This window comes from Lynx rufus, unplaced genomic scaffold, assembly GCF_022079265.1.
Source record: "Lynx rufus isolate CCGP_SWC_20201006 ecotype Redwood Valley unplaced genomic scaffold, mLynRuf1.p SCAF_13, whole genome shotgun sequence".
In the NCBI taxonomy this organism is placed as follows: domain Eukaryota; kingdom Metazoa; phylum Chordata; class Mammalia; order Carnivora; family Felidae; genus Lynx; species Lynx rufus.
In genome coordinates this window covers 29601125-29617875 of record NW_025814827.1, presented here as the reverse complement: position 1 = coordinate 29617875, position 16751 = coordinate 29601125, and the positions used below count along the sequence as shown (strand labels likewise).

The 16751-nt window shown below is 43.9% G+C and overlaps 1 protein-coding gene across 1 annotated transcript in view; it reads left to right on the top strand.

Moving 5' to 3' along the window:
- SQOR (sulfide quinone oxidoreductase) overlaps positions 1–16751 on the top strand; it is a 50089-nt gene that overhangs the window by 8332 nt on the left and 25006 nt on the right. Inside the window, exons 2-3 of the mRNA XM_047075150.1 lie at positions 12679–12919; positions 15870–16040. Of these exons, the coding sequence (XP_046931106.1) occupies positions 12686–12919; positions 15870–16040 (405 nt within the window). The 5' untranslated portion in view covers positions 12679–12685. The remainder of the gene's footprint in view (positions 1–12678; positions 12920–15869; positions 16041–16751) is intronic.

Genomic DNA, 16751 nt, shown 5'->3' with positions numbered 1-16751 from the left:
TAGGAACAGTTGCCAAAAAATTTGGTACCTTTATTTTCTACACGTCCACCATCTCTGGGTTAGTGGAAGGAGTGTTAGGATTGACTTCCAAAAATCTAGGTTTATATTCAAGTTCTTGGATTTAACTAGAATGTTACTTAAACTTCTCTGAACCTCATTTTCAGCATCTATAAATGGGAATAACAACACCTTCCTCTTGACATGGTTGTGATGATTAAGTAAGAGGATGCCTTAGTTCCCTATTGCTGCTATAGCAGATTCCCATGGACTTGGTGGTTTAAACAATACAAATTTCTGTTCCTACAGTACTGTAGTCCAGAAGTCCAACATGGGTCTCACCATAAATCTAAGTGCCAGCAGGGCCACATTCGTTTTGGAAGCTCCAAGGGAGAATCTGTTTTGCTCTGTTTTGTTTTTCTTTTCCAGCTTCTAGATGCTGCCCACATCTTTGGTTCATGAACCCCTTCTTCCATCTTCAGAGCCAGCAACTTTGTATCTCTCTGACCTTTCTTCCAAGAGTCATGCCTGCCCTCTGGCCACAGCTAGGAAAGGTTCTTCACTCTTGAGGATCCATCCTATTCATACATGGGCCCACCTGTATAACAATGCAGACCACTTTCCCCATCTCAATATCCTTACGTTAATCGCATCTGCAAAGTCCCCTTTGCCTGCAATGTAACATATTCATAGATTCCAGGGAATCTTTGGTGGGGGGGGGGGTTATTCTGCCTGCCGCAGCTCATACTCTGGCTCCCCAAAATTCAGACTTATCCCATATACAAAATATATTCCCTCCAAGGTCCCTAAATAGGTCCCCTATTAGAGTATTAACTATGGCACAAAATCCAATTTGAGTCTCATTAGCTCCGAAGTCTCAATTTCATCTACTGAATAATCTAAATTACGTGTGAGCGAGGCTCTAGGGATGATCCATCCTAGGGTTCAATTCCTGTTCATCTGTGCGCCTATGAAACTAAAGAAACAAGTTATCTGCTCCCAAAATACAGCGGTGGGGTAGGCATAGGATAAAAGTTATATAGGCATAGGATAAAGGTTCTTTTTGAAAAAGGGAAAAAGTGGAAGGGAAGAAAGGAGTCACTGGTCCCAAGAAATTTTAGAAATCCAGTTGGACAGGGGCCCCTGGGCGGCTCAATTGGTTGGGTGTTCGACTTCAGCTCAGGTCATGATCTCACAGTTCGAGTTTGAGCCCTATGTCGGGTTCTGTGCTGACAGCTCAGAGCCTGGAGCCTGCTTCGTATCCTGTGTTTCCCTCTCCCTGCCCCTCCCCCACTCGCACTTTGTCTCTCTCTCTCTCTCTCTCTCTCTCTCTCTCTCTGTCTCAAAAATAAAATAAACGTTAGAAAAATAAAAATAAAATCCAGTTGGACAAATTACATTCGGTTTCAAGGCCTGGGAATAATCCTCTGTGGCTCTAGGCTCCACCCACTGGGCCATCCTTGATTTGTCACCAAATATAGTGTGTGGTTGCCAGTAAGTAGTCCTAGTTCATTTTTGCTGAACAATTCTTCCTTTAGTTTATCTTTTTTCTTTCACATTTTCCTAAAGGAGCAAGAAGAAATCTGGCTGCACCTTCAACACTTTGCTTGGGAATTGCCTCAGCTAAATGTTCAATTTTCTCTCTTACAAATTCTCCTTCTCACATAACTGTAGGACAGAATTATCTTAAGCTTTCTGCCCCTCTATAACAAGGATCCTTTTTCTCCAGTGTTCAGTAATATGTTCCTCACTTCATTCTAAGCCCTCACCATCAGAGCCTTTAATGTTTATATTTCTACTAATTGTCTGTTCCTGGTGCTCTAGGTGGTCTCTAAGATGATTTGTTTTTTTTCTCTACTGTGCTCCTTACTTCTTTCTGAATCTTACCCAGCATGGTGGTAATTGTGGTACACTAAGAAAGATTTTTTTTAAAAATATTACTCAGCAATGATGCCAATGGTCCACTTAAAATTTCTTCTAGCTTGGGGTGCCTGGGCGGCTCAGTTGGTTAAGCATCCACCTCCTGATTTCGGCTCAGGTCATGGTCTCACAGTTCATGGGTTTGAGCCCCGTGTAGGGCTCTACTCTGACAGCATGGAACCTGCTTGGGATTCTCTCTCCCCCCCTTTCTCTCTCCGTCCCTCCCGTGTTCACTCTCTCTCAAGATAAATAGATAAATTAAAAAAAAATTTCTTCTAGCTTTTTCATGGCTTATTTTTAACATTCTAATATTTAAATTAGACCATATCATATCAAAAGAAAAAACTATCCCCTGGAATTTGGCTCACCCTTATTCTTGGCCTACATTATAATTAGGTGGCAAAGCTGTGCTGTTCTGCGCTTAGCACCTGAAGCTAATAGACTGGGACCAGGACCAGGACTGGGGTGGGGAGGTGTCTGTCCAGCAGCACAGGTCCTGGTGTGTAGTAGATTCTCAATAAGCACTTGTGGAAACAGTCTTAGCATCATATAGATTTCATGTAACTCTACTCTTTCCATAAAGATATACTTACACATTTAGCACAGCTAAATATAATTTAATTTGCAGACCTGTTGTGCGGGAAATAAATCTGTAAATAAAAAGGTAGCTTAGATTATGTTTCCTGATTTTTGTCTCTGCAAATTTAGCCACTGCATGATTGAGACAAATTTAGTATAGGTGTGAATGTGCACATGTATTTCTATCCTGTAGAAAACTTGTTCCTTAAACCCCTTTCTGAGCAACTCTGGCTAATGACACTTACCCTCTATCAAGAGTAAAAGGACAAAAAGGATGGGAAGACTTTCCTTGGTGGAGAAGATTGCTCGTTTTGGTAGAGCAGGTGATAAATATATGACAAAGGAAAGGAAGGTCCAGTGCTCTATTCTTCTGGAGTAATTATTGCATTAAAAAATTATACTGTAGCTATGTTATTTACTTGTAAAAATTTGACCCAATCACCCACATAATTATAACATTCCACAGTAATATGTAATTAAATTGCTTTTTAGGGGAGCCTGGGTGGCTCAGTCGGTTAAGCGGCCGACTTCGGCTCAGGTCATGATCTCGCGGTCCGTGAGTTCGAGCCCCACGTCAGGCTCTGTGCTGACAGCTCAGAGCCTGGAGCCTGTTTCAGATTCTGTGTCTCCCTCTCTCTGACCCTCCCCCATTCATGGCTCTGTCTCTCTCTGTCTCAAAAATAAATAAACGTTAAAAAAAAATTAAAAAATAATTCTTCTCTCCCTCCCTGTCTCCCTCCCTCTCTCCCTCTGTCTCTCCCTCCCTGTCTTCCTCCCTGCCACGTGCCACCTGACAGTTAAATGCCTGCCACCTGACAGTTCAACGGATATGTAAGGAGGAGCAGAGAAAAAAAATTTGTTACACATATAAAATCTTCCAACACATCAGGAGATGACCGCTATGAAGGAAGAAATTGTTCCTCAGAGTTCCCCAGGAACAGGAGCAAGATACCCCCCACTGGGCCACACGGGGAAGCACCTGGTGGGTCAGTAGGCAGGAAAATTGAGGGGAAAGCATGGGCAAAATCTATATTTTTTATTATTTATTATTTTTTATTTTTAAAAAAGTTTTTTATTTTTTATTTATTTTTTATTTTTTTTTCAACGTTTATTTATTTTTGGGACAGAGAGAGACAGAGCATGAACGGGGGAGGGGCAGAGAGAGAGGGAGATACAGAATCGGAAACAGGCTCCAGGCTCTGAGCCATCAGCCCAGAGCCTGACGCGGGGCTCGAACTCCCGGACCGCGAGATCGTGACCTGGCTGAAGTCGGACGCTTAACCGACTGCGCCACCCAGGTGCCCCTATTTTTTATTTTTAAAAAGCACTTTATTTTAAAAAAATGTTTATTTGTGAAAGGGAGAGAAAGAGAGTGCGTGTGTGCGCGCAGGGGAGGGGCAGAGAGCGACGGGGACAGAGCATCTGAAGCAGGCAGCCAATGTGGGGCTCAAACTTTTGAACCAGGGGATCATGACTTGAGCCAAAGTCCGATGCATAACCGACTGAGCCACCCAAGGCCCCACAAACCTATATCGTAGTTTTTGTGAGGCAGGGGGAAAGAGATGACCAGGTTTGGGGTTGGCTAATTTGAATAAATTTTAGTGGGCTTTGGGGTATAGGGGCTACCCCAGTTGTCTGATGTCTGGTGGTAGAATAATTAGGGCAGAAGGATACTGCTTTCTGAAGTGTACAGCCAGATGGGGGAGGTGGTTGGGAGTATGGGCTCCCTATGGGTTGGTTTACATAATAGAGGGGTGCTCCCAGACAAGTTATTTACTGTCTTAAGGAGTTAGCTAGCACTGGAGGGGCAGTCTCTCTAGGATTAGCAAGTCCCCCAGATGTCAAACAATCTTAAAATACAAAAAATTAAAAACATTATTAATACAGTAGGACTCAAAACACCTCCAGAAAGATTTCATGAAGTGTCTAATCCAGTGCCTTTGATATGTACCACAAATATGACTGCATCATTTACTTGAATGCCCTTCAGATTAAGATGAGATCATATTAAGGAACCACAGTATTTATGAGACAATGTTTGGCATTTTCTTGAGACCCAAAAGTGGTACTAATCCAATCGTAGTAACAGTTTCTTTCCTAAGATTTTTCTAGATTTGGATTTGCCGTTTTATAGGTTAAGTCAGAGGGTATGATAGGTAACTTTATGTGTCAACTTGCCTGGGCCACAGGGTGCCCGCACATTTGGTCAGACATCACTCCCGTGTCTATGAGGGTGTTTTCTTGAGGAATCCTTATGCAGATTGCCCTTCCAATGTGGGTAGCCTCATCCAATCAGGTGAAGATCTGAATAGAACCAACAGGCTGACCCTCCCACTAACAGAGAATCTTTCCTACCTGATTGCCTTGAGCGGGAACGTTAGTTTTCTCCTGCCTATACTTGGAACTGAAACGTGAGCTCTTCCTGGGTCTTGAGCCTGCTGACCTTTGGACAGAAACTGCACCATTGGCTGTCCTAGGTCTCCAGCTTGCTGACTGAAGATCTTGGACTTGTCTGCTTTCATAATTGTGTAAGCCAGTTCCCAGGAGTATTCTCCATGTCATAGGGAAAATGATGATGTTTGCTTTCATTCTCTTCCTTACTCTTTTCCGTCTCCTCTGGTTGAATCCTGATTCTATTCTATTTTATTTTGTAATTTAATTTAATTTAACTTAATTTACTTATTGGCTGTGTGCCCTTGAGAATGTAATCTATCTTCTACAACTTTTTTCAGTTGTAAAATGAGGATAATGTGTCCACCTCAAGGGCCCAGCACAGTGCCTGGCACTTAGGAATGTGCTGTAGGGCAGTGATGGACCAGTTTTACATTAGGGATCCGGATGTAGCTTCAGATTGTTCAGAGAAGCCGTGTTGTGTTGGGAAGGGGTGGGAGGGGGATTGGCAAAACTCAGAACTGGTAAAACGAAAGGTTGGCAAGTTGTGAGTCCCAGGCAGGTGGGTGGGCAGTGTGCCCTAAAGAAGTGCTGTAGGCACTAGATGTGGATTTACCCAGAAGCAAATGGAGTTCAAGCTTCAGGGGCCATCTCTTGTATAGGTCCACCTGCATGCAGAGTGGGGGGTTCCAGGAGGGGAGGGGTAGCCAGGCTGTAACCAGGAATTATTTCTATGCTTGTATTTCTGATAAGTTGCCTCAAAGACAGATCAGAAGAAAGAGTCCTGAGTCACCAAGAATCCAGACATTTATTGTGATTTATTTTCTCATTCAAAGTTAACATTAACTATCATATCTAATTTTGTATTTGTAACTTCAGTCCCTAAATTGTATAGGCTTCGATGGCCATAAAACCAGGACTGGAGTCCTGCCCCTCTGGGAGATGGTATGTGTGGCCATTTGGGGTTGCAGGATTCTTCTGCCCTGCCCTACCCAACCCGCACAGAGGCTGTCCCGGGATCTGGAGCCCGGAGAAGGTCCCTCTTCTCCTCTGAACTGTGAGCTCTGGCTAATGCCTGCCTTTGTACCCCAGGGGATATTCAGAAAAAGTTGTTGTTCACATAAAGTATTCATCATGGCTCCAGCCCTGATGCGGATTCATTGTGTGAGTTTTGGAGGATCACCTTGCCTCTCTGATCCTCAGTTTGCCCATTTGTAAAGTGGTATCCATACCTCCCATGCAGGTTCCGGTGTGGGCCCTGTGAATTGTACAGCTCTGTGCACGTGGGAGGGAAGTATGATTATAATTATGTTGCTATTACCTGTATTTCTGTTATCTTGCTATTACTTGAAATATGCCCACAACTTACCATTTCAGTAACTAAAGAGCAAAGTCACTGCCCACTCTGACACACCGGTGTTTTTATTTATTTATTTATTTATTTATTTATTTATTTTTTTTTTATTTTTTTTATTTTTTATTTTTTTTATTTTTTTATAAACATTTATTTATTATTAAGAGACAGAGAGAGACAGAGCATGAGCATGGGAGGGGAAGAGAGAGGAGGAGACACAGAATCCGAAGCAGGCTCCAGGCTCTGAGCTGTCAGCACAGAGCCCGACAGGGGGCTCGAACTCACAAACTGCGAGATCATGACCTGAGCCGAAGTCGGACGCTCAATGGACTGAGCCACCCAGGCGCCCCTGACACACTGGTTTTTAATTTTTGTTTTTTGCTGTTTCTTCTTCTTTTTTTTTTTTTTTTTAAGTTTATTTATTTATTTTGAGAGAGAGAGAGACAGACTGAGAGAGGGAGAGGGAGAATCCCAAGCAGGCTCTGTGTTGTCAGGTTAGAGCATGATGTGGGGCTCCAACTCATGAACCATGAGATCACAACCTAACCTGAAACCAAGAGTCAGATAGGCAACTGACTGAGATACCCAGGTGCCCATTTTTTATTGTGGAAACTTTTCAATGTGTACAAAAATACACTACCATGGGGAATGCCCTCATATATCCGTAGTTGGCTTCAAATTATTATCAACTCATGGCCAATCTTGTGTCTTCTAAGCCCCTACCCACTCCGCCTTAAGCAAATTCCAAATCATTTCAACTGTAAGAATTTCAGTATGTATTTATAAAAGATAAGGGCTCTTTAAAAATTATATCAGTATTATTGTTGTATCTCACCCCTCTCCAAGAAATGTGATTTTTTTACTTTTAACTTTGTAGATTACTTCCCACCCCTCTCCATGGGGCAGAAGTTACTTTAAATTTGAACATAAATAGAATTCAGCTGTGAGGCATGTTCCCTCAACTATCTCTTAGGTCTAAAACTGTGAGAACATCCAACTGAAGAGTTAGTTTGAATTAAACTCTGCTGCTTAAATTAGTGCTATAACCTTAGGTAAGTTCTCTAACCTTATACTAAACCTCAATGTTCTTATCTGTAAAATGGGGATACTAACATCTCTTTTTATAAAGTTATTTTAAGGAATCTCTGAGACGGTGTCAGTAAAGTACAACCAGTAAATACTCAGTAAATGTTAGCTATTATTATTATGACAGTTTCTCCCCACTTCTTCCTATCAAATCCTGTCTTCTGGGAGTAATTGGTTGAGAGCTGTAACTGATGATAGATAGCCTAAGGGCTGACTTAAGTAAATAAGCCTAGAGAGCCCAAGGGGGAGGAGCAGATGGGAGAGGAGGAACCTTCCAGGAGTCCTACCACCTGGGCACTAGGGGAAAGCCCCACCTGTGCTGCGTGGACAAGGCTCACTTGTGTCTCGGAGACTGGGACCCACAGGGATTCAGACCATCAGGACATAACAGCTCGGAGTAAGTTTGGCCCAGGGAAGCTGGAGGCCGAGAGGTAGGGTGGGAGGAACAGAGTGGGTGACCAGAGCTGGAGGCTGTTCGTTATCTATTTTTTGCTTTGATTTTGGAAGTGTTCTACAAAGCCGACAAGTTGAAGGTTGGCTTTGTGGTTATTGAAACCCGAAGCAAGGAGGGCCCTGCTTGATGTCGGCTTGAGGTAAAATAATTGTGAACCATACAAAGACCCACTGTTTCCTCAAGAGCAAAAGTAGCCGAAAGGTTAAGTACAAGTCTTGCTGGCCCCATGCATCTTTCATTAAGAATGCTCTGAATAATCCTTACTTAGAGGCCCGCTCTGTTTGAACTCAGCCAGGTGTCCTGACACCCAGCGAGTGTCATGTCATGTGCCATGAGATTAAGGAGATTTTGACACAAGCAATCTGCACTGCCTGGGCAAGAAGGGCCAGCAGTGGGAAGGCGTGGAGGCCCAAAGACTTGTCTGGACCGCGGCCCAGAGCCCACAGTCAGGGATGTAAGTAGGAGATGCCGAGGAGACCGACTTCTCCTTTCAGGCAGCAGGGATTTTACTTTGCTAGTTAGGCTACAGATACAGCAAAGCATTTATTTTGATCCCTTAAAGGAGGAACTCGATTTAGGATTCACTGAAGACTGTTTATCTAACTTCAAATAATGAAATTATTTAATTATAAAATCTATTGCATGCACATGTTAAATGAAAGTTAAGTTTGCCTTATTTATTTTTTAAAAGTGTGTGTTTCACCTCTTAAGAATGTAGAGATAAAGTGGCTGTATTCTTCTGTATCATTGGTAGTTAATTCTGGTTTCTTTTTTTTAATTAAAAAATTATTTATTTTAGAGAGAGAGAGAGTGTGCACATGTTGGGGAAAGGGCAGAGGGGAGAGAAAGAGAAAGGGGGAGAGAGAGAGAGAAGAGAGAGAGAGAGAGAGAGAGAGAGAGAGAGAGAGAGAGAGAGAGAATCTTAAGCAGGCTCCACTCAGGGCTTGATCCCATGACCCTGGGATCATGACCTGAGCCAAAATCAAGAGTCAGATGCTCAACCAACTGAGCCCCCCAAATGCCCCTTAAAAATTTTTTTTTTTGTCATTTTATTTATTTTAGAGAGAGAGAGAGTTAATTCTTATTTCTTAACCTCATCAGTTTCAGGGTACCTTTTCAAGAGACTATGTATGAAATCGTGTAAGATTTATGCTTCTTAGTTATTTGGTTGACAGAAATTATCTGTTTCTTTTCTGATCTGATCCAATGACTGTCATAAAAGGCCAGGTCAGGCCTGGCCTTTCTTTTCTGTTTGCTTTCTGGTTAAGATTGTGTGACCGTTGCTTCCTTCGATTGTCTGGTTGTTTTGGTTGTTGCTATAGACTTGATTTAGGTCAATGTCAGACCTTCTTATTGGTTCCTGTGTAATGTTTTCTGACACCACTTCTAGCACCAAATATATGGTTTTTCCAACACCAATCAGTTCTCTGACACCAAGTGGGTGTCCAAAAATTCAATTCTGACGTTAATTCCCAGAATTAAATCAGACCCCACAGGTTAAGGGCTCAGCCACATAAGACTGCCCCCACCTCAGATGTCAGCTGCAAATGGGGGCCCCAGGGGACCCACACTTCTGCCTGGCTGACTAAAGTTTGGGGTCTCCCATGATCCCCACTCCTTAAGTTTTGACAGTTCACGAAAATGATACACGGAACTCAGGAAAACACTTTACTTATGCTTACCAGTTTGTTATAAAGTTTGTTTCAACATGGAAACAGCCAGGTTGAAGAGAGCATAGGTACCAGGGTTGGGTGGGGGGTAGGAGCCAGGTAGCGACCCCCGCCCCCAGCACTTCCACGTGTTCACTAACACAGAAGTTCTCAGAATCTTGTTGAAGAGTTTTTACAGAATCAGTCCCCACGACATTCTGTTTGATGACTGTTATTAATGAAGCTGATAAAACTGTTTGAGAGGACTTTGCGTTTATAAATATCGAATCCAGAAACAGCCTATGGGTAGCTGCTGAAATAAAACAGAACTAGCTTTCTTGGCTGAATGAGGGAAATATTTGCGTGGACTCTTCCTCTTTCAAGAGAAAAACCATGGCGTGTTAGGCTGGAAGGGAATGAGGAGGTTAAATGATGTTGGATGGAGTGGCTGGAAACCAGGAACTTAGCCAGGCCTCCTCCTCGATCGCTATTGTTCAACCCTTTCCAGGAGGTTTTAAGATGTAGTGTCAAGACCATGAAAAAATGGTTTCTCTTTCTGGGAAGTGAAGGGTTTTGCTGTGATTCTGTCATTTTGTGGATAATAGGAAAAGGCAGAATGTGACAACTGTCTGTTCACCATAAAACATCCTCTTTCCCTACCAAACAGCAACATCCAACTTGGTGGTTTCCTCTGCTCCTCAGTCATTTAAAAAAAAAAAATCAAATTGAGTGATTTTTAAAATTTAAAAATCTAGAGTTCATTAAAGAACACTTGAGAAAAGCACACAGAAAGAAGAGGAAAAAGCCAATTATAGTTATATCAGAACATTAATATTGAGGTGTCAGTACCATAAAAAAATAGTTTGCCTTCTCTGGGAAGTATGGAAAATATATGTCTGGATTTTTTTCCTTTAACATCATCGCATAGGCAGTGTTTTGTTGCTGTTGATAAAGAACACAGAGACAGTAGAGTACAGTGGTGGTTTAAAACAGAGGCTGTGGCACCAAAGTGCCTGGGTTCAAATCATGGCCACCACTTACGGGCTATATCATCTTGAGGAAGTCACTTACCAGCTCCCTGGCTCGATTTTATCATCTGTAAAATGGAGATGATAATGGCATCCAGGTCACAAATTAAATGCTTGTGTAAAGGACTTAATAAATGTTACTTATCAAAATAAAGATTTTATTATAACATTAACATATGTATGTAGTAGACACTTTATAAAACACAGAAAAGCAGAAGAAATCAAAATCACCCATTATCTTACATAACCATACTTAACCTTTCTCCCTGATGTTTTGACGTTCAGACTGCTATTCCCTGCCCCTCCCTACCACATTAAATTGAGTCAGTCATAAATTCACATTAGTTAAAACTGGGCCCCGAGCCTTCTCTGGCCAGTGTGGAGTCTGTAGTTTTTTCTGTAACCAGGATGTAATCAGAGCCAGTCCACAAGCCACTTAACTGAGGGTTCACCATATTAGGAATAAATATGTGAGATATACTTGTGTAAAGGTTTTTTTTCTTTAGCATTATTAGTTGTTTCCTTAGTCTGGAATCCCAGAAATGGAAATGCAGGGGCAACGGCTGAGAAATGTTACTTTCTAGAAGGGTCACACTGATTTTAAACTTCTAGCTACAGTTTATGAGCCTGCCCCACTTACTGTGGGCACCCAAATCCGCCCACCTCCCTCGCTTGGAAGTTGTGTGTTTGTGGGGGGCGGGGAGGGGGTGGTGGTGGGGTGGGTACCGAAACCCTGGAAGAGTTAATTCTAATTAAAATCAGCACTTGGCTCCTCCTTCCTACTAGGTTGATTCTGCCTCCTCCAGAGCCTTTCTTGCTTCCTTTTACATCCTTTCCCCCTCTTGGCTTTGTTTAGTAGCCTTCTTCTTCTGTTGTTGGGGGAAAATCATATCATTAAATCGTTTCTAGTAAGAAGTTAGTGACCTCAGCAGCTGGAAGTGTTATCTCTCAGCTGTGTTTGCATTTTAATAAAGGGTTGTTGAACCCAGAGGACTAAACTTGATGGCCGAAATTTGGGCCACGGAATACCCAGAGGAGGTGATATTTTTGAGTCTGGGCCCTTCACCTATTGGTAAGTAGGTGGCATCCAAGGTGTAGGGCCCCTTCTGTGGATGGGGTGAAGCCAGGGCCAGTTTCTGAGAAGCTTTCACTTTCTCACTGCCACTGCACTAACGGCTCAGCAAAGAGACACCTTTGCCTAAAGGTAAAGTGTGTCTCTGGGGGGAACTGGGAAGGAGAGATTGTTTACTGAATTGGATATAATAAAAGACCAGTCAGCAGCATGTGCAGATTCTTTACATAAAATATAACTTTATGATACCAGGCAGGGCTCCTTTTATGGCCTTTTAATCATCGGGTTGCAATTACCAAGGGTGTGGAGGGCTTTTGCTTATGTGCAGCCAGTGATTTGATTACACTGCATGTCCGTGAGCAGGCGGAGCCACGAGGCCTCTGAGTGGGGCCAACAGCCCTAGTTACCTTGCTCTGAACTCCAAGTTGTAGAAGGTGGGTTTCTTCTGGACTGTTTCTGTTTCATCAAGATCTGGGGTGCCCTTTATGGCAGGGAATTGTACAGGTGTCTCTTCGTGGACTCCTACATCTTTGATGGGCTCAAAGGTCAAAGAAACAGTTGTAGAGTGTGCCTGAGAGGAGAATGGGTGACACCCTAGGTTTATGGATGGACAAGGATAAGCGTTGGCTAATTATTATTATGATTATTATTATTTTAAGTTTATTTATTTATCTTGAGAGAGAGCAAAGGAGCAGGGGAGGGGCAGAGAAAGAGAGGGAAAGAGAGAATCCCAAGCAGGCTCCATGCTGTCAGTACAGAACCCAATGTGGGGCTCCATCTCATGAAATGTGAGATCATGACCTGAGCCAAAACCATGAATCAGACACTTAACTGACTGAGCCAGCCAGGCGCCCCAGTGTAGGCAAATTATTAGAACTTAAAAGGTAAGTTCTAGTTCAAACAAAAGTCCTAGGGGTCCTGAAAGAAGAAGGGAGAATAATAGAAAGCTTAGCCAATTATTAGCTATCAGTGGAGTGTTCCCAGGAGACTTCTGACCACAGCTGGATGGGAATATAAGGGTCTTGAGAATAGACAGTGGGAACCAACTAGAGCTGGTCAGACGCCAGCCCCCCCTTCCTGCCTGAAAGAAAATGTTTTAGTCCCATAGGGTCCCTACCTTACGCACAGCCTTGTCTGCTCCTTTCCAGCCTGAAGATGACCCCATTGGCCACTGCGGTGTCTGGCCCCCGGGCCCGGCTCTTTGCCTGCTTCCTCAGGCTGGGTACTCAGCAAGCTGGCTCACTTCGGCTGCACACAGGGGCCAACCTTGCAGCCAAGAACCACTATGAAGTGCTGGTACTGGGTGGGGGCAGTGGCGGGATCACCATGGCTGCCCGCATGAAGAGGAGAGTGGGTGCAGAGAATGTGGCCGTTGTCGAGCCCAGTGAGGTAAGTGTCTTTGTTCTGAGTACGTGAGTGTGTGTGCACGTGCACCTGTGTGTTCAGGGTAGGTCATGGATGGCTGTCAGGCACTGTGTCGTCACGTTCCCAGATTAGTGCTTCTCCTTCTGGGCACAAAAAGCAGGCTGTCTGAAAGGACTGGGAGAAGGTGGAGAGAGGGAGGGAGGGAGAAAGAGAAAGAGAGAGAGAGACAGAGAGAGAGGACAGATCTCTGGGTTGTTATGGTCTTCTTTGTATTAGTTTCTGAGCATTGCTATAACAAATTATCACAAACTTTGTGGCTTAAAACAATAGATTTATTTGTTCACAGTTCTGGAGGCTAAGGTGTTAGTAGGGTGATGCTCCCTCTGAAGGCTGTGGAGGGGAGAGGGAGTCAGTCCCAGGCCTCTCTCCTAGCTTCTGGTGGTTGTGGACCATCCTTGGCATGCTTTGGCTTGTAGCTGCTTCATTCCAGTCTCTTCCTCCGTCTTCGCGTGGCCTTCTCTCTGTGTGTCTTTAGTGTCTTCGTCTGACCTTATTATAAGGACACCGGTCTTTGGATTTAGGGCCTATTCTAATCCAGTCTGACCTCATCTTAACTTGATTACATCTGCAAAGTCCCTATTTCCAAATAAGATCACATTCACAGGCACTGGAGGGAGGACTTGAACATATCTTTTTGAGAGAGACAGTTCAACCCACAAAAGCTTCCCAATTCCAACCTAGCATCCAGAGGAAAATCAGTGACCATTGTACTTTCCTTTCTCCGTTCTAGTCTGGAGAACGGGTGATGAGTTGAGCAGCAGGGAGGCCTCTGGGAAAGGTGTTAGTGGGTTTGGGAAATTTAAATGCGAAGGTTTACAAATAGATAATAAAGCAGAAAAAGGTAGAGATACCAGAAAGGAAGTTGGGAAGTGTTTGTATGGCACTATTTCATGCACAACATTTTAAGGTGGTCCTCAAAGCTTCAGCAAAGCTTCAGCAAAATGATTCCAGAGTTTTGGGGGTTTGACTAAGGTTTCCTAAGGTACTAGGTATGTACCCATTGGGGCCTGTGCCCTTGGGAGGGAAGCAAAATGGATCCAATGCCTGTTTGGTGGGGAGGGTAGGTCAAGAAAAGCACACACCTTTTCAAGAAGTCTCCCCAGTTCCTCATGCACTGCCTAGGGCTTTGTTGTAATCTCTGTTGTAATCACTGTATGCTGTGATCTGAGAGTAGAGTAGAGGGGGTGTGCCCTACCATTTTCCTTTCTAAAGTGATTGATTCAGGATCCATGTTAAAAAAATTTTTTTTTAAATGTTTATTTTGAGAGAGAGAGAGAGAGAGAGCAAGCTGGGGAGGGACAGAGAGAGAGGGAGACAGAGGTTCCAAAGCAGCCTCTGTGCTGTCAGTGTAGAGAGGGACGTGGGGCTCCCACAAACTGTGGGATTGTGACCTGAGCTGAAGTTGGCCACTTAACTGACTGAGCCTCTCAGGCACCCCTGGATCCGTGTTTTAAATGACAGTGTTCTGAGAGCTCTGTCAGGGGCCTGTGGTGTATTATAGCTAAGCCATGGGCAGGTCTCCCATTGGGGTTACTCTTTGTATGAGGGCTCCTCTGAAGCAATGGGCACAATTTAGGAGGCCAGAATCCTGGCTTCCTGGTCCTTCCCCGTGAGGAAGTTTGGGACAGGAGTCTTTGAAAGGTGCTGCCAGGGGCTCAGGGGTTTGGTACTTTCCCTCCTGTGTCCTGTGTTGTGATTGGTGGAGCTGATGCTTGTGTGTAGTCTGAAAAAGAGTCTGGGCTTCTATTTTTATTCCTTTTTCTGTTCAAGATGGAGTTGAAATGAGTAAGTTCTCACCATTGGAGGCGTCTGCCCCCCTCGTCTTTGATCACATCCATTACTGGCTGTAGGGAGATTGCAAAGCCATTTGTCATATCCTCTTTACTGCTCTGTGGCTGGCAACTCTGTCCAGCCAGATTAAGGCGTTTTGACAGTGTTGAGAGTTCTTGGTCCCCCAGGCCACTCCATGAGTGTATTGGGATTCTCAGAAGCCATTAGATCAATCTGTCCTTTGCCCATGAGTCTAGAACTTTCGAAACTAACTTATATCAAGAGAGGACCATCTGAAGCAGGAGAATTCCAGGACACAGTGGGAATTTGGCATTATAAGGTAGAATCTGGTGCCTACCGGCTTCAGGTGTAAAGCCTCAGAGAGAAGAGGAGGGTGTACTGGGGCTGATAGGGAATGTATGTAGTCTTCCATGGGCTTGGGAAACACAGTTGGAAGTTAAAGAAGTTTTGAGGGGCATCTGGGTGGCTAAGTCGGTTAAGTGTCTGACTTCAGCTCAGATCATGATCTCGTGGTTCACGAGTTCGAGCCCCACATTGGGCTCTGTGCTGACAGCTCGGAGCCTTCAGACTGCTTCGGATTCTGTGTTTCCATCTATCTCTGCCCCTCCCCCACTCGCACTCTGTCTCTCTCTTAAAAATAAATAAATACTAAAATTTTTTTGTAATTAAAAAAAAAAGAAGTTTTGAGACTCCTCAAAAATGGTTATAAACTTTCCAGACTTACTCTAGTCTCCAGATGCTTCTAAGGAACCATATTTAGGATTCTAGGCTTGATTTTCCTTTATGTCTGTATGCGTAAATGTATCCATCATGTATATGTATGTATGCATGTATATATAACATGTACGTGTTAAGCACCATGTCAACTTTGAGCAATAAATAATACAATGGTCATGAAACATAGTTGATGGCTTTTTTTTTTTTAATGTTCTTGGCAGAATTCTTATGTTGGGTGACTGCCTTTCAGAGCTTAGCATAATGGGAGACACCAATGGAGGGAGGAGGCTAAACTTCTAATACTTCTACTTGTGATGATCCAAGGGTTGGAAGGGAGTAACTGAGAGTCTAGCTCATGTGCCTTTAATTTTAACCCTTTTGAATCGCCGAATACTTTGCTTCTCAGAGACATTTCTACCAGCCAATCTGGACGCTGGTGGGTGCAGGTGCCAAACAGTTATCCTCGTCAGGCCGTCCCACCGCGAGTGTGATACCATCTGGAGTAGAATGGATCAAAGCCAGAGTGATTGAGCTGAACCCGGACAAGAACTGCATCCACACGGACAATGGCAAGGAGGTAACCACTGGGGGCCTTTGGCTTTTGTTAATCAGGGCTTGTGTTAATGCACAACAGTTACCAAGCTAGACAGCTTCGTGGAGAGAGAGCAACATATATGAATGTGTGTTCATGGATGTATGTGTGTTGATACAGCATGAGGTGGGAAAGCATGTGGTGATTGGAGGATGGGGTAGACAAAAGGACTGAGTGATGCTGAATAAATGAACAACTAAGACATGTGTTTGTTGAACACCCACTGTTGCTCTGTTGCCTGGTACAGTATCTTGCATCTGAATGTTTATTCAACAAATACTACTGCTACGTGTTAAAATAGCAGGCACCTCCCTTCTTTCACCTTTGAAACAGCCAGCTTCTTTACCTGATGGCTGACCTCCCAGAGGAAGGGGATGTGGGAAAATATCCATCCCAGTTACACCAGGGGTTGCTATGCCAGAGTGATGAGGGACTGTGTGAGTCTGGATTGTACCAGGGCTAAGATTTTCTGCGGCTAGAGCTTGAGGCTCTCAAGTGTTCAGTACCATTTAGAGTCTCCTCCCATCACCCAGAGGTCAAAGCCCCTGTGTTTGACTGAGGGGATGAGGGCAGATGGTGAGATGATGGGCTCAGGAGGCATCTGCAGTATCATGTCCTCTTGTCTGTTGCCACGCTCATGGCTGTGGCAGGCGGTGCACTCTGGCATTTTCACAGAGCTGTAGAATCTGGAAGTGG